General features: G+C 40.7%; 1 protein-coding gene across 4 annotated transcripts in view; it reads left to right on the top strand.

Moving 5' to 3' along the window:
• The first annotated feature begins 2846 nt into the window (after positions 1–2846).
• The window catches only part of Ppp1r42 (protein phosphatase 1 regulatory subunit 42), a 53697-nt gene continuing 38276 nt past the window's right edge, over positions 2847–18267 (top strand). Inside the window, exons 1-3 of one of the 4 annotated variants that reach the window (XM_069990869.1) lie at positions 2847–2945; positions 11043–11220; positions 12463–12674. In XM_069990869.1, coding sequence (XP_069846970.1) covers positions 12546–12674 — 129 coding nt within the window. In that variant the 5' untranslated portion in view covers positions 2847–2945; positions 11043–11220; positions 12463–12545. Of the gene's footprint in view, positions 2981–11042; positions 11221–11286; positions 11379–12462; positions 12675–18267 lie in introns of all 4 variants that reach the window. The other 3 variants (XM_069990872.1, XM_069990870.1, XM_069990871.1) reach the window with 3 other exon arrangements.

The following is an 18267-nucleotide window of genomic DNA, read 5'->3' as shown; positions in this document are numbered from 1 at the left end:
AGCTAAGATAGGGAACCAACCCAGATGTCCCTCAGTAGATGAACGGATCAAGAAAATGTGGTGTATATACACAATGGAATTCTATGCCTCCATCAGAAAGAATGACATTGCCCCATTTGTTAGGAAATGGAAAGACTTGAAAAAAATTATATTAAGTGAAGTAAACTAGGCCCAAAGAAACATAGGTCCCATGGTTTCCCTTATTTGCAATAACTAGTATATGTCTGAGATAAGCAGAAAAGGTCAGATAAGATGTTAAGCGAAATGAACCTCAAGATAGGGATACAACTTATTTTTTCTTTCTTGCTATTGTTTCTAACGGATTTATAAGGTACCACATGATTTTTCTTGTTGCTTTGTATGTCCCTCCCCCACAGTATATCTGAAAAATGGCAGCTAGACTGCCCTTATGTTCTTTAAGTTGTCCTTCAAGTCTTTCTGTTTTGCTCAAAGAATGGCAATGGCCAACTGTAATAACCACCAGGGCTCCCGATCATCAGCAGAGCCCGAATCAGCGTGGCCCTGTGGCCTGGCCGGCTGGAGGGGCAGGGCGTCCAGAGGCTGCCCTCCCTGCCCCAAGGCGCATGCCGCCGGAAGGGTGGGGCGTGCTGCTGAAAGGGAGAGGGGCGTGCCGCTGGAGGGGTGGGGCGTCGAGCCCCACATGGTGAGCTGTCAAAAAGTGCTTGGACAGTGGGCAGCTTCGGGGAGGGGCATGAATGTCCCTTGGGAGCTGTTGGCAGATGAAACCCTGAGTCCTTTGGAGAAAGGAAGGGGCGCAGCCTATATAGGCCGCATGTTCTGAGCACAGGGGAGTGGAGCGGGAGACAGCAGCAGGGGAAAGCCTAGGGAGCAGAGCAGGGCAGGCCTGTGGAGAATGGAGCAGCCTGCAGAGAAGGAGGGAGGAAGGAAAGGAAAAGCCTTCCTCTCTGGCGCTTTGGAGGTCTGAGGTTTGCCGGTGTGCCGAGCGAGCAATTGGTGGCTGGCAGACCACCTAATAAAGGCCGGGGCTGCCCACGGGCGATTTGGAGGGTTGGTAGTCTAGGCTGCTCTTGGACTTAGGACCGACCTCTAAAGAGCAAGACGATCCATCGAGGCACAGTTAAAAAGAACATTTATTGACACTATTTACACCAGAAAGGGGGCCTGCAACTACCTTGTCCTGGGCTAGATACCCAGAACCAAGAGCAGCCTCGACCGCCAGACCTCCAAGCCTCCGATGGGCAGCCCTAACCTTTATTAAGTTGGTCTGCAAACCTGCAAACCTCAGACCTCCAAAGCTCCAAACCTCCAACGGGGAAGGCTTTTCCCTTTCTTCCCTTCCTCCTCCTCTGCAGGCCTCTCCGCTCTCCACAGGCCTGCCCTGCCCTGCTCTGCTCCGGGAGGCGCCTCTCTAGAGGGAGGCCCCGGATGACCCCCAGGAGGTCCCATATGGCCTCTCAAGGAGGCCTGCCCTGCTCTGCTTGGTGCATCTGGCCTGCTTTCCCCTCCTGCTGTGTCTCTCTCCACTCCATCTCCCTGCTCTGTACTTCACTCTCTTCTTCATGGCTCTCTCCTCTACTCCCACAGGACTAATGGTTTCATCTGCCTAACGGTTTCCAACTGCCATTCATGCTCCTCCCCCAAGCTGCCCACTGTCCAATCACTTTTTGACAGCTTGCCATGTGGGGCTTGGTGCCCCGCCCCTTTTAGCGACGTGGCACGCCCCTCTGGCGGCACGCCCTCCAGTGTCCGGGTCCTCTGAGTGGTGAGGCTCGCCACTTGATGCCCCGCCCCCTCCAGTGGGCTGCCCCAGGGGGCTATGCTGATCATCCTGGCCTGCTGGTTATTACATTGGTTCTGGGTATCTAGCCCAGGACTAGGGAGTTGCAGGCCCCCTTTCTGGTGTAAATAGTGTAAATGTTTTTATCTTTCACTGTGCCTCAATGTGTCTTGTGCTTTGGAGGTCATGATTATAGCCAACATCCTCTCCCCTAGCACCACAGCTGGAACTGTCCATGCTTCAGCTTTGCACTATTCTTTACATCCAGACCATTTATCTCACTTTATCTCTCAGGAAACAACTATGTTTTCACCGTGTATGTGTCCCTTGTACCATTAGCCTGCCTTTCATTTAAACAATTCGCTTCACAAACATAGGGCTACCGGTGCACTTTCCTAGGCCCAGGGAGTGGTGAGATAAAAGACAACTCTATCCTAAAAGAATGTATCCTCTTATTGGAGGAATGAGTAGAAAACACAGGGTTAAATGCTACAGAATTAAATCCCAGCTGTTGGTGAGGCAGAAAAGGGAGCATCACTTAACAAGACGAGACGTAGGCGGGCTTCAGAAAGGGTGGTTTATTACCTGCCGTCTTCCTGAAAAGGTAAACACAAAAGAGGGAAGGAAATGTGTGCCACTGTCACCCTGGGGGTTGGAGCAGGGAAGGGTAATGGTTGAACTACAGGGAATACTGGCTCGGCCTGTCGGAGGTCATGATGAATGGCCTAGATCTGTCACCTGCCCTACACCCTGAGGAATGAGTGGACTATACCTGGGCTGACCAGGAGAATTCTCACGGTGGTCACTGGCGCTACAACAGTCCAGGCTGGTAGCAGGATAAACTAGTTGGTGGTCGGCCAAAAGTCGTTCAGCCTATTGCCAGTTCACTAAGACAAACGACAGGCGCCTCACAGCCTGCCCCAGCTGATATCTGGCCTCCCCTCGAGGCCACTTGGCCTCCACAGTGGCCACCAGCCACGCCGGCCCGGCCCTCACAAAGGGAAGCAGCATTCCCGAGGTCCGCAAGGAGAGGCTTCCGGAGACCTCGCGAGATTTCCCGAGAGCTGCGGGCCCGCCGGGAGCACCTGGTCGCCGGGCAACGGTCGGCGTCCTCAGAGTGAGCGGGCGCAGCGGGAAACTCCCCGAACTGGAGCCAACGGGCTGGGCCAGTCCTGCTAGTGGAGAGGTGCACCACCGCCCTCGGGAGGAAGCCTGGGGGGCGTAAGACTTTCCCGGGGACCCGGTGGCTGGGGCCCCCGTCCTCAGTAGTGGAGAATTCCCAGAAAGTCCGGGAGGGCTGCGAGGCCGGGAACGGGCTGGGGAGGAAGAGGGTGCGGGTGGAGGGAGGCCGCGGGGAGGGGGGGGGGAGGGGACAGGGTGGGCAGGTGGGGGGGAGGGTGGACGGGGGAGGGGTTGGACGGTGGGGGAAGGGTGGACGGTGCGGGCGCGGGTCTGAGCGTGAACCGGGAGCCATCCCTACACGGGACTGTGGGCGGAAATTAAATTCGGAAGACGAGGAGCCCGGGGGGGGGGGGGATGGAAGCCCACTCAGTACTAGACTGGCCCCGCCAGTACGCAGGGCCCGGTGGCTGACAGACGTCTGGAGGCCATCCAGAGAATACACTGTTTGAAAGCAGTTTCTCAGCCTGTGGATAAAAATGATGAACCTGAGCTTGCACTCCAGGCCTGAACGCTGTCCCTTGTACGCTCAAGGATAGCGCTCCAACACTCGAGTCACAGCTCCACTTCCAGCTTTTGTTTTTGGCGGTTAATTAGAGACAAGTCTCAAGGACTTTCCTGCCCAGGCTTGACTTCAAACCACTACCTTCAGATCTTAGCTAGGATTACAGGCAGGAGCTACTGGTGCCCCGCTCTGGGAACCTCTCTTCACAGAAGATTGAGGGCTCTCCACAAGTGTTGCCAGGATCATTTGTATTATTCCTGTTTACTAAAATGTATCTCACTACTAGGTTCAAACTCCAGGGGCTTCTAAAACAAAGAAACAACAATATCAATAACGTGGTACTTGGATGAAATAATCCTCTCTTGGGGACTGCCCCCATGTAGATTTTTTTTTATTTATTAGTCTCTATTATTTTGTATTGTAGGATGACTCATTTCTCTCCCTTTCCCTATCAAGCTACTGGAAAGTTTTCTTATAGCTTACTGATTAGGTTCATTGATCCTTCCAGTTTGGTTTAGAAACATTTCATTTGAGTTTGCCTCTCTCTTATTACCTGTTTTACAGTGTTCTACATGAACACTGATTTATAAACAGAATTTATTTGTAGCGAAGAATGTAGCACCCTAGTGAATGCAATCACTAGGAAAAGGGAATTAGGTAAATTGAGGCAATGGGTAGGGTTGTGAGAGATGGGGAAGAATTATGGAAGGAGTGACATTGATCAAGATCCATTATACTCATAAATTAGCAAATTGAATTGAAACCAACTTGTACAACTACATAAAGATAATAGGAAAGGAAAATAGTGTGCCACTCTAAAATATGTTGTTCTGGCATATTAACTGTCTTGTGTTAAAAATATTGTAAAAGAGATCACTCTAACCTTCAGTTTGTGTGTTAAAACTGTGACCTGAAATTCTCATATGAAAGATTTCTTCCCTATTTATAATGTATTATTACCATCCAGGATAGGAAGCTGAGGCCCAGGGAGATGCCTACAACTAGTGGTCATAGACTAACCCACATACAGCTAGCCACTTTTCTATGAATCAACAATATATTGCCTGTCACATTTTCACAGTTTCCTAGTTTTGTCTTCAATATGTATGTGTCCAACCCTATGTCTTTGAGTCTTCATTTTCTTGTGAAAACTTGTACTAAATAAACTTATATTGTTTTCTTCTCTTTCTCGGTCCTGTGTCAATTTAGTTCTCAGGCTCAGCCAGAAAAAAAAAATTCCCAGAGAATAGTCATTCATGGGGATTCACATTATCCATTTTTTTTTTAGCAGCCAAAAGTAAAACTTGTGATAACATGTCTTAGAAGTTGCAATCCCAGTAAAACAGGAGTGAAGGAATGAAAGGAACTGGTATATATGGGAAGAGAGCAAATGTAAGAGAGTCTGTAACTCAACAGCATGTTTACAGAGTTTGAAATTAGTATGTCTCCAAAAGTGGTCAGGGGGAAAGAAGAGGCCCTCTCTCCTACATGGTCAAAACCAGGCTCAAATGGTCATCTCCTTCATAAATAATACAGTACTCCTCCTCAGCTGCAAGAAGGTCCTGACTTGCATAACCTCTTTAAAACATGTATTCTCGCCTCAGTGTCAAAAGATACTGAAACTTCTAGAAATAGTTCTAAAATTGTAAAAAAAAGAAAAGAAATAAGTGCATTTAAAACTTTAAAAACTTACCTCTAATGAAAATACCACATCTTGTGGAAGCAACTAAGGGTATCCTCTTAACAAATGCATCTTTTTTTTTTTTTGGTCGGTCATGGAGTTTGAACTCTGGGCCTGGGTGCTGTCCCTCAGCTCTTCAGCTTAAGGTGAGCACTCTACCACTTGAGCCACAGTGTCACTTCCGGTAATGGTTTATTGGCAATAAGAGGCTCACGGATTTCCCTGCCCTGGTTGGCTTTGAACCGTTAATCCTCAGATCTCAGCCTCCTGAGTAGCTAGGATTACAGGCATGAGCCACCAGCACTTGACAAATGCATTTATTTTTATATTAGGAAAAACAGTGTAGATGGAAAGCCATTGACATTTAGACCTTGAGAAATGAAAATAGGAGAAAAGATATTTCCAAAAGATAAATCAGAAATTAATGAAACTGCAGTAGAGATGATTAAAAGCTTTAAAACTGGTACCTTCTAAATTACTTAACAGAATATACAACTTGTTCAAGATAAAACTGACAAGACTAATCAGGAAAAATGGAGAAAATACAAAATAGGAAAGGCAAAGGGAACTATCATAGTATTAAAGTTAGAATATTAAAATAGGAGAACAAGTTTTATGACAACAAATTTAAAATATAGACGAAAAGTAAATTATGTGTGCATGCATTCATATTCCAGAAAAAAACAACCTATAACCATTGGAGGAACTAAAACAACAGTTAAACATCAATCCTCCCTAAACCACTACCTCATAAAAGAACAACCATCGAGTACAGTTAATTTTACAGGATACCATAAACATATATTCAAGGAATTAAGAGTAGAATATTCACCAATCCATGAAAGTATAAGAAAGAAAAGGGCCAAGTCCTCTAAGCATAGATTTTTTAAATCCTAAATAAAATACTGGCAAACTTAATCATTTATATTCATATATTCTTTTTTTTTTTTTGGTCAGTGGTAGGGCCTGAACTCAGCCTGGGTGCAGTTCCTCAGCTCTTCAGCTCAAGGCTAGTGTTCTACCACTTGAGCCACAGCGTCCACTTCCAGCTTTTCCTGCTTATGTGGTGCTGAGGAATCGAACCCAGGGCCTCATGAATGCAAAACAAGCACTCTACCACTGAGCCACCTTCCCAGCCCCATATATTCAGTATTTTCTTTTTTAAGTTAATCTATCCCTGAAATGTTAAAAAAAAAAAAAAAGAATAACAGTAATAGTTGGTTAATGTCCTAACCACAGAGTAGCTATTTGGGGAGGGAGGAGCAAGCATCATAACTTAGTATTGAAATGTTGCAAATACTTTGAGTCCAGTACCAGTAGCAGGAAGACAAGTGTCTTGTCTGGATTTTCAACATGAAAACCGAAAAATAGGGCTATAAATTATTGGAATTAGTTGTCATTCACAGTATTACTGAATATAAAATAAAATATCCAACTAGCCATTTTTATATAGAAATTACAAATGTAAAATATGAGTTCTAAAAGTATGACATTTATATCATTAGCAAAAACATAATAATCCCCAAAATTACAACAAAATTTATGCATGGCCTTAATTTAGAAGAGAATTATAAAGCGATTGAAAGTCATTAATGAAGCATATTCCAAATGGAGAGATAAACTATAGTCATGGAAAAGAAAACTCAGCAATAGAGAAAGTGCTTCACAAATCGTTCATAAATTCCATGCAATTCCTAACAAAATCCTGAGAAAAAATTTTCATAGACCATGACAAATTATGTTAAAATTGAATAAAATAGTTAAGGACCAAGAATAACCAAAGTAATCTGAACTGATTTAGACAGTATCAAACTGAGGATATAGGCATACATGAACAAAATAACTGATTCTCTTTTTTTTTTTTTGGGCATGGGGCTTGAACTCTTGGCTTGGGCGCTGTCCCTCAGCTCTTCAAGCTCAAGGCTAGTGCTCTACCACTTGAGCTACAGAGCCACATCTGATTTTCTGAATGGTTTATTGGAGATAAGAGTCTCACAGACTTTCTTACCTGGACTGGCGATCCACGATCCACAGATCTCAGCCTCCTGAATAGCTAGGATTACAGGTGTGAGCCACAATCCTCAGATCTCAGCCTCCTGAATAGCTAGGATTACAGGTGTGAGCCACCAGCTCCCAGCTGATTCTTAATAAGGAAAAAAAAGATTGAGTTTTTAATCTCATTTTTTACACATTAATCAGTTCAAATCTAAATGTATAAAGCAAAACTTTTAAAAGGAAATATAAGTAACTTGTAAAATTAGGGTAAGGAAGGAGTTATTAAGTAAAACACAAAAAATGAACAAAAAACTAATTATTCTTACTAAATTTTTAAAATAAAGTTGACTATTTGATTACATCTTTAAAAAAAAAAAAAAAGCTGCTTAGATGCCATTGTTAAAAACAAGTGTGGGAATAAAAAGACAGACCAGGATTGGGGAAAAGATATTTGCCATACTTATAGTGAGGGGTGGAGGGGGGGAAGATTATTATTATTGGAAAAAAATGTGTTACTAAAAAACAAAACAAACAAAAACAACAGTTACCAGAAAGTGGAACTCCATATGGCCAATAAGCAGGAACATACTCTCCACAGTAAGTAGAGAATGGCAAATTACGACATGTAATATTATTTAATATAAGCATGGCAAAAAGTTAAAACTGCAAAGTTTTAACTTTTTTAAAACTTTTTTATCAGATAATGTAAAAACAAAATCCTATGAAGAACACTCTGACAAAATACAGTATGGTTGGAAGGATGCAACCCAGAAGGAGCTACTCCTAATTTCAGCTTTAAAGTAGCTTTTGCCCATGTACTAAAGGTGACCTGTACACAAAACATAAAAGCAGCATTGTAAAAGCAAAAGCCAAACAATATAAATACCCAAAGATCATGCATTAGGAAAAATAAATTTCTGGGCTGGGAAGGTGGCTCAGTGGTAGAGTGCTTGCCTTGCAATGCATGAGGCCCTGGGTTCAATTCCTCAGCACCACATAAGCAAAAAGAAAAAAGCCAGAAGTGACGCTGTGGCTCAAGTGGTAGAGCACTAGCCTTGAGCTGAAGAGCTGAGGGACAGCGCCCAGGCCCAGAGTTCAGGCCCCACAACAGGACCCCCCCCCCAAAAAAAAAAGAAAAAAGAAAAATAAATTTCTTACAATAAAATGTCTTGAAAGCTGGGCTCTGGTGGCTCACGCCTGTAATCCTAGCTACTCAAGAGGCTGAGAGCTGAAGATCAGAGTTCAAAGCCAGCTTGGGCAGGAAAGTCCATGGGACTTTTTTTTTTTAAGTCTTAAAAAGTCATTTTTTTCTTGTGAAAATACTGTACAGAGGGGTTACAATTACATGGGCAAGATAATGAGTACATTTCTTATCAAGCATTGTAGCCTCCTCCTTTGTTTCCCCTTCCCATCTTCCCCCCACCCCCCCTTCCCATCTTCCCCCCTACCCCTCCCACCAAAGTTGTAAAGTTTGCTTTTGACATAACGACTTGTACATCTCATTGTTGCAATGGGTCCACCTGTATCCCTACTTAAACAATTTGTTTTTCCCTTCCCCTCCACAAATTATACTGACATCAAATACATTGAAAGCAGGGGTTATACTGTGGGGGAGGGACATACAAAGCAACAAAGAAATAATCTTATAAATGTGTTAGTAACAATCGCATGAAAGAAAAAAAACATTTGAATACATATCTTAGGGTTCATTTCCCTAACATCACCTTATCTGACCTTTTCTGCTTGTCTCAGACATATACTAGATATTGCAAATAAGGGAAACCATGGACCTATATTTCTTTGGGCCTGGCTTACTTCACTTAATATAATTTTTTCCAAGCCTTTCCATTTCCTAACAAATGGGGCAATGTCATTCTTTCTGATGGAGGCATAGAATTCCATTGTGTATATATATTCAACTTTTCTTGATCCATTCATCTACTGAGGGGCATCTGGGTTGGTTCCATATCTTAGCTATAGTAAATAATGCTGCAATAAACATAGTTGTGCTGGTAGCTTTAGTGTGGTTTTGTTTGTAAACATTTGGGTAAATGCCCAAAAGTGGGATTGCTGGGTCATAGGGGAGCTTTATGTGGAGTCTTTTGAGGAACCTCCATACTGCTTTCCAAAGTGGTTGAACAAGTTTACACTCTAATCAACAATGCAGTAAGGTTACCTTCTGTCCACCTCCCCTCCAGCATCTGTTGTTACTAGAGTTCTTGATTTTAGCCATTCTAACTGTGGTGAGGTGGTATCTCAATGTTGTTTTGATATGCATTTCTTTTATGGCTAGGGAGGTTGAGCATTTCTTCTTGTGTCTATTGGCCATCCTTCTTTCTTCTTCAGAGAAGTTTCTCTTTAAGTCTTTAGCCAACTTGTTTATTGGGCAGTTGTTTCTTTGAAGATTTGTTGTTGGGGGATTTAATTTTTTGAGTTCCAGGTATATTTTAGATATGAGACCCTTGTCCGTTGTATGGCTAGTGAAGATCTTCTCCCAACCACGAGTCTCTTATTTCCAATTACTCACCAAAAAATTCAAAATAGATCTGTGGCTCAAATGATAGAGCACCAGCCTTGAGAAAAAAAGCCCAGGGATAGTGCCCAGGTTCAAGCTAAAGGACTGACACAGACGCACAAAAAATGTCAAATATTCTAGAGCAACACACATCAATACAGATAACTGGGGATGAAACCCAAATGATCTGCCACTGAGCTTCAAGCTTTTAATGGGTTCACATTTTACACTTACCTGCGGTTCTATGGTGTCATGTAATATTTATACTTAGTGTTTTAAGAGCAGAGTTATAAGTTTTTCTTTTAACTAGAAATTTTGTAAATGCACCTGAACAATAAACTTCAAATTTTGTTTAAAAATCATATGCAAATTTCAAAAATTATGACTATATTTTATTTTGAAGAATATATATTTTGCATTCTGAAGAACTTAGCAATACATTCTGCAACTTCACATTTTTATTGTGGTAATTTATTATAGGCTGAGTAATAACATGTCTCTGTGTAAGAAAACATATTTATCATTATCTGAACTTATTTTCTCTCATAAGCACTGATTTTCCCAAGACACTATATAACTTGAGCTATTTGGTTGGCAAAATTCCAGATATATTTGAATAATAATTCACAATTTCACACTACTTTTGGTTACATTTTTCATTAAAAAAAAATGAGGTACATGGGCTGGGAAGGTGGCTCAGTGGTAGAGCGTTTGCCTTGCGTGCATAAGGCCCTGGGTTCGATTCCTCAGCACCACATAAGCAGAAAAAAAAGCCGGAAGTGGTGTTGTGGCTCAAGTGGTAAAGTGCTAGCCTTGAGGTGAAGAGCTGAGGGACAGTGCTCAGGCCCCAGAGTTCTGGTCCTACGACCGGAACAAAAAAAAAAATGAGGTACAAGCTGGCATTGGTCAGTGACACCTGTAATCCAGACTACTCAGGAAGCTGAGATTTGAGGATTGCACTTCAATGCCAGCCAAGTAGGAAAGTTCATGAGATTCTTATTTCCAATTAACTACCAAAAACTGGAAGTGAATCTGTGGCTTAAAGTGGTAGAGCACTATCCTTGAGCACAAAAGCTAAGAGACAGTGCCTAGGCCCAGAATTCAATCCTCCCCACCCCCACAAACAACAACAAAGAGATACAATTAGGGAAAACAGCATATCACATAAATAACTGTATTGTCTGGGTACTGGTGGTAGAGAGAGGGGAAGGGTTGCTACCAACTATAGGCAACACATAGTTAAGTGACAAGAAATAATAATGTATTGGAGAACCTACCTCCTATTTAATAATCCCAGTATACTGGAGGGGAAACAGTAAAGATGGATATATTTGTGAACAAAACAGTAACAGATTGATTATGATGTTGGTGAAGATAATGATAGCAAACATTATTGACCTATGTACAGGTACCGTGGAAGAACATTTGTACTGGTTATCTCATGAATCTCCACACTGTCCTTTCGAAGTGAACATCATTATCCTTATTTGTTTGAGACAGGTTCTCAAACATATACACTTGTATGGCCTCAAACTCCTGAACTCAAGAAATCTCTTACTTCACCCTCAGAGTATCTGGGATTACAGGTAACACCTATGGGCCCAATTCCAATGGGTCCCTTATTTTGTCTTATTTATCTGATTATTCCACAGGGCTAGGATCCAGCCAGGACCTCACACATACTAGGCAAATGCTGTTCAACTGAGTCACACTACTAGCCCTATGCTATTTACTAAATACTGAGGTAACCTACTCAAGATTATCTAATCAGTAAGCAGTGAAGCCAAAATTTAAACCAGGAATTGGGAAGCACAGCATTTATGTTGTTTTTTCTGCATAGTACCATAATATGAAATTCATAAGCCAGCTCCATTTTCAAGTGTTTTGTGTTGTTTGCAATGTATAACTTAAGGTTTTCATATCATGCATTCTTATTTGTGAGTTTTATGATATAATATATTTATTGTGATTACTATGGAAAAGACAGACAAGAAGACCTAGTCCCATTCTTAGCCAACACTAGCTTGAGAAGCTAGACCTCATTCTCTGGGATGTAGCTTCTTCACCTATAAACTGAATATTGGACACTATTTCTTCAGGTCTTTTTAATTCCAAGAGAAAAAAATAAAAATAGAGCTGGAGATGTAGGTCAGTGGTAGGGAACTTGCCTAGTGAAGTCCTAGAATCAATTCGCAGCACCACAAAGAAAAAGAAAAGCACCAAACAACAACTTGGTACTATTCAGTGAGAGGACAAGATTTAAAAGTAAAATCAAAAGCTGGGCTTGGTGGTACACATCTGTAGTTCCAGCACTTGCTAGGCTAGGGCAGGAGGATTGTGAGTTTGAGAGCAGATTGAGGAAAAGAAGGGAAAGAAGAGGGGAAAGGAAAAAGGAAAGAAAGAAAAGAAGAGTGAAAAAAAGAGAGGAGAAAGAGAGAGAGAGAGAGGGAGGTAGAGAGAGGGGGGGGAGAGAGAGAGAGAAAGAGAGAGAGAGAGAGAGAGAGAGAGAGAGAGAGAGAGAGAGAGAGAGAGAGAGAGAGAGAGAGAGAGAGAGGAGAAAAGAAAAGAAAAGAAAGAATCTGAGGACTGAGGCTTGAAGCCAACCCAGGCAAGAAAGTCTATGAGACTCTTTTCACCAAGAAAGAAAGAAAAAAATGGGCTTTGGAATATAACTCAGAGCATCCTAGCATGTAAGAGCCTATGGGTTTGATCCTCAACATACAAAAAAGAAATGTGTGGATTAGCTTATTACATAATTTTGTATAAGAAAATAATAAGTCAAATTGCTATATGATATCATAATATTCCCTTTCTCATTTATTTTTTAGAAAGTTGGAAATAAACTACATAATTTGCTTCTGAACATGGTATCAAAACAACTACTGCTGAGAATTTGATTTATAGAGACAGTATGGTTCGACTGACCTTGGAGTTGATTGCCAGAAACAGCAATCTGAAGCCTCGAAAGGATGAAACTATTGCACAATGCCTGAAGAAAATAACTCATATAAATTTTTCAGAAAGAAATATAGATGCAATTGTAAGAACTCTGAAATTATTTCCTATTTCTGTTATGCTTAACAATGTACAGTTTGAATTTGACTTCAGAGCATACTGAATATAGCAACTCATTGACTATAGTTTTTATTTCCTTCTTGCAATGTTAAACTTATTAAAATTAAGTATTACATTTATAGCAATGTCTTTGAAGATGAGCTGATCTTCTGGGTGGTAGTAGCTGATATCTATAATCTTAGCTATTCAGGAGGCTGAAATCTGAGGATCATGGTTTAAAGTCAGCTTGACAGGAAAGTCTATGAAGACTCCAATTAACTACCAAAAAGCTGGAAGTGAAGCTGTGGCTCAAGTGATAGAGCACTAGCCTTGAGCACAAAAGCTCAGGGACAGTTCTCAGGTCCTGAGTTCAAGCCCCCCCCAGTACTGGCAAAAAATGATCTGGTCTGATTATCTTTAAGTAGATTTAGATGATAATAATAATTCTTTATTCTTGAACTTCCTGTAATATGCTGGTGACAGAATCTTTCAGCTTTGGGATGTTTGAAAACATTTAATCTTAGATTTGTTTTTGAAAGATTATTTTGGCTTAGTAGGAATTCTAGTTTGCTTTTTAAATTTTTACTTTATTATTATAGAGGTGATATACAGAGGGATTACATTTACATGAGTTAGTTAACAAGTACATTACCTTTCATACAGTGTCATCTGTTTCCCTCATTCTCTCCCATTCCCTTCCTCCCATCTCCACCCACAACTTGTATAGTTCACTTTTATCCATGTCCAGTGCATTCCACTGCTGCACTTTTTCACCCTTTTTCCTGGAGTTCTGTGCCCTCCTCCTATCCTCCCACAGATATGCATGTGAATACAGTGTATATTATGTAAAGAATACAGAATCATCAGAAAAAGAAAAAAACAAAAACTTTTGTTTCCATATCTTGGAGTTTATTTCAGTTTATATATGTTAATTTCTATGCAATGCTTAGGCATTGCACCTTTGTGACTCTCTCCTAAGACTATTGTCTTTTGGTCTCACTGTATGTGAGTGTCTAGAATCCTGTGAAATTTGTCATATCCCAGTGCATTTTAGATCTAACTTCCACATATCAAAGAGAACATGTGCCATTTGTTTCTCTGATCTTGGCTTACCTCACTTAACATGATTTGTTCTACTTCCATCCATTTCCCTGCAAATGATACGATTTCATTCTAATGGCTTTGTAAAATTCCATTGTGTGTGTGTGTACCACATTTTTTGGATCCACTTATCTATTGTGGGGCATCTGCACTGTTTCCATATCTTGGCTATTTGTAAATAAAGTGGCAATGAACATGGATGTGCTGGTGTCCTTATCATACCTGGTTCATGATGTTCAGGGTAGATGTCTAGGGGTGGTATGGCTGGGTCTTAGCTATGTCTATGTTTAGTTTTTTTGAGGAACCTCCAGACTGCTTTCGAAAGGGGTGGTAGTAGTTTACATTCCCACCAGCAGTGGGAATATCCCTGCCAGCATTTGTTGTTCAAATTAAAAATGTTGGCCAATATAACTGGGGTGAGATGAAATCTCAGAGTTTTTTAATGTGTATTTCCTTTATGGCCAGGGATGACAAGCATTTCCTCATGTTTCTATGTCATTCTTACCTCTTTTTCTGAGAAGTTTCTCCTTAGCTCCATTGCCCATTTAGTGACTGGATTAGTAAGTTTGAGAGGGGTTAGTTTCTTGAGCTCTTTGTATAAATTGGATATTTGTCTGATGTATTGCTGATAAATATCTTTTCCCAATTGTTTGGCTGTCTTTCTAGCTTAGTAACTATGTCCTTAGCTGTGCAGAATATTTTTATTTTGATGTAGTCCCATTAGTCAAGTCTTTCTCATATCTGTTGGGCCCATTGGACTCTATTCAAGAAATTCCTGCCTATATAAGTTCTAATGTTTCTCCTACTCTCTCTTGCAGTAGTTTCAGAGTTTCAGGTCTAACATTCAGGTCTTTGACCAACTTTGAATTGATATTAGTGCATGGTGCCAGATGCACATGGCTTCCCAGTTTTCCCAATACCAATTGTTGAAGAGGCAATGTTTTTCCCACTTTATGTCATTGGCTCCTTTGTCAAATATCAGCTGTAAGTATGTATTTTATTTCTGGGTCTTCTAATTTGTTTCATTGATCTTCAGTTCTATTTTTATGCCAATACCAAGCTGTTTTTGTTACTATATCTCTGTAGTAGAGTTTGAGGCCTGGTATTGTGATAATATCTTCATTACTTTTTTTTTTTTTTTTTTTTTTGCCTAGAATTGCTTCTAGGTCTTTTGTTGTTCCATATGCATTTTTGGATTGTTTTCTCTGTATCAGTAAAGAATGTCATTGGAATTTTAATAGGATTTGCACTGAATTTGTATGTCATTTTTGGCAGTGTATCCATATTCACAATATTGATTTTACCTATCCATGAACATGGAAGGTCTTTCCATTTCCTGTTGTCCTCTTTGATTTCTTACTTCAGATTTTTCTAGTTTTCACTATAAAGATCTTTCACATCTTTGGTTAGGTTTGAGGTTATTGCAAATGGAGTTGTTTTTTCATGATTTCCCTTTTTGCTTGTACATTGTTGGCATACAGAAAGGCTGCTGATTTCTGTGTTCATTTTGTACTTTGGCAATTTGCCAAAGTAACTGATCAGCTCTCGGATTGTGAGGGTGGGGTTTTTCTGGCCTTTTAGGTATAAAATCATGTTCTTTGCCATAGGGATAGTTTAATTTCTTCTTTCCCTATGTGAATCCCTTTTATGTCCCTTTCTTCCTTATTGCTCTGGCTAAGAATTCCAGAACTATATGGAAGAAGAGTGGAGAGAATAGGCCTTGCCTTATTTCTGATTTTAGGGGAAATGGTTTTAGTTTTTCCACAATTAGCATGATGTTTGCTGTTGGTCTGTCATAGATAGCCTTTATTGTTTTAAGGAATGTTCCTTCTATTCCTAGTTTCTCCAAAGCTTTTTTAACATGAATGGATGTTGTATTTTGTCCAAGGCCTTTTCTGAATCTTTTGAGATGATCATGTGGTTCTTATCCTTGGTTCTGTTGACATGGTAAATTACATCTATTGATTTGTATATATTAAACCAACCTTGCATCTGCAGGATGAAGTCTACTTTGTCATAATGCATTGTTTTTTAAATTTGTTTCTGGATTCTGTTGGCTAATGAAGAGCTTTGCATCTATGTTCATCAGAGAAATTGGTCTGTAGTTCTCTTTTATTTGTTGGATCCTAACCTGATTTGGGGATAAGTGTGATATTGACTTCATAGAATGAGTCTTGGATTTCTCCCTCTGTTTCTATTTCACAGAAGAGCTAGAGGAGTACTGGTATTAGTTCATTTTTAAAAGTCTTACAGAATTCGGCAATTAATCCATCCGGGCCTGGGCTTTTCCTCTATCTGTGGCATGTTATTGGATTGTTTATCTGGTTTATAACTTCTTGGTTCAGTTTAGGCAGTTTGTATGTTTCTAAAAGTTTGTCTATTTCTGCTAGCTTTTGTGAGTATGTGTTTTGAAAGTAGTCCTTTATAGACATTTAAATTTCTTGGCTGTTTGTTGTAATGTTTCCTGTGGCATCTCTGATCTTATTGATTTGAATCACATCCCTTATCGTTAACCTCACTAGTGGTCTGTAAATTTTATTAATTTTTTCAAAACAAAACCCTGTTTTTTGTTTCATTGGTTTTCTAGTTTTAAAAATTTTGTCTTTTACTATTTTACTGTTTTCTGAGTGTTAAGATAATTCTTGGTTTTAATTTGGGAAACTTTAAAGCATACACTCTTTTGGGTAATTTGTAGTGTCTATTGTCTTCGATATATTTTTTTTCTTTTTTTGGGGGGGGTCCGGTTATGGGGCCTGAACTCTGGGCCTGGGCACTGTCCCTCAGCTCTTCAGCTCAAGGCTAGTGCTCTACCACTTGAGCCACAGCGCCACTTCTGGCTTTTTTCTTTTTGCTTATGTGGTGCTAAAGAATCGAATCCAGGGCCTCATGCATGCAAGGCAAGCGCTCTACCACTGAGCTACCTTCCCAGCCCCTCTTTGATACATTTTTATCCTTATAGATGAAAGAGAATTTCTTTGCAGTATAAAAGCTTCATGAGAGGAAGGATCATGTCTATTTTTGCTTATATTATGCTAAATCTAATGCAATAGTTGATTCAAGTGCTTAATACATCTATGTAATTTTTATTTGTTTACTTTTGGCAGTATTGGGGTTTTAAATTCAGTATCTTGCACTTTCTAGGCAGGTGTTCTATCAATTAAGCCATACCACAAGCCTTAAATGCATAATGAATGAATGAACGAATGAATGAAACAGAAAAGTCTCAGGCAAAGTTAAGAGACATTTTGGAGTCAGACACCCATGTACCCATGCCTATAATCTTAGCTACTCATGAGGCTGACAGCTGAGGATCATAGTTCAAAGCCATCCTGGGCAGGAAAGTCTTATTATCTCTAATTCTTATCTCTAATTAGCCACCAAAAGCCAGAAATCAAGAGATGATTCAAGTGATAGAGTGCTAGCCTTGAGTAAAAATGCTAAGAGATAGTGCCCAGGTCCTGAGTGCAGGCCCAGTATAAGAAAAAGAAAAAAAAAATTTTTGGACATAGTGATAACTCTAGTATTGGAAAAATAAAAAGCAATACAAAGGATGTCTTGGAGAAACATTATAGAATTATAAAAAGTTTCTGTTTCTGGGGGCTGGGAAGGAGGCTCAGTAGTACAGTGCTTGCTTTGCATGCATGAGGCCCTGGGTTCGATTACTCAGCACCACATAAGCAAAAAGAAAAAAGCCGGAAGTGGTGCTGTGGCTCAAGTGGTAGAGTGCTAGCCTTGAGCTGAAGAGCTGAGGGACAGCGCCCAGGCCCAGAGTTCAGGCCCCACGACCTGACCCCCCCCAAAAAAAGTTTTTGTTTCTGGAAGGTACCTGGGTACTGTGGCTCACGACTGAAATCCTAGCTACTCAGGAGGCTGACATTTGAGGATCGCAGTTCAAAGCCAGCAGGCGACTCTTACCTCCAATTAACCACTCAAAAACTGGAAGTGGCACTGTGCCTCAGGTGATAGAGTGCTAGCCCTGAGCACAAAGAGGCTTAGGGACAGTGCCCAGGCAGTCCCACAATCGACCAAAAAAAAAAAAGTTTCTGATGATCCTTCTAAATTCAACTGACTAGCCTCATGTTTCCTTTTTGTTGCTCAGGGCTCTGTACCTCTTCATACAATACATAGACTGCTTTTTCTGAAGTGCCCCCATTTAAAGTTCTTTTGTCCTCATAGCTCATGCCTAGAATATTAGATACTCAGGAGGCTCAAAGGTTAAAGCTAGCTCTGGCAGAAAAGTCTTTAAGACTCTATCTCTTAAGTAAGCTGCAAAAAGACCGAACTGCCAAGTGCCTGTGGCTCACATCTGTAATCCTAGTAAAAGACCTAGAGAATGGCTCAAGTGGTAGGGTATTTGCAAGTAAATTAATGGCAATGAGTTCAATCCCCAGTATTCCCCACCCCATAAAAAAAGAAAGAAAAAAACAGCTTTAAAAAAAAAACACCTTTAAAATTTCTTATATCCAAAGCAGTGTTCA

The sequence above is a fragment of the Dipodomys merriami genome, unplaced genomic scaffold, assembly GCF_024711535.1.
Source record: "Dipodomys merriami isolate MVZ:Mamm:240054 unplaced genomic scaffold, mDipMer1.0.p SCAF_4, whole genome shotgun sequence".
Lineage (NCBI taxonomy): Eukaryota > Metazoa > Chordata > Mammalia > Rodentia > Heteromyidae > Dipodomys > Dipodomys merriami.
The sequence above is the reverse complement of the archived record's forward strand: the minus strand, read 5'-3'. Positions and strand labels throughout refer to the sequence as shown.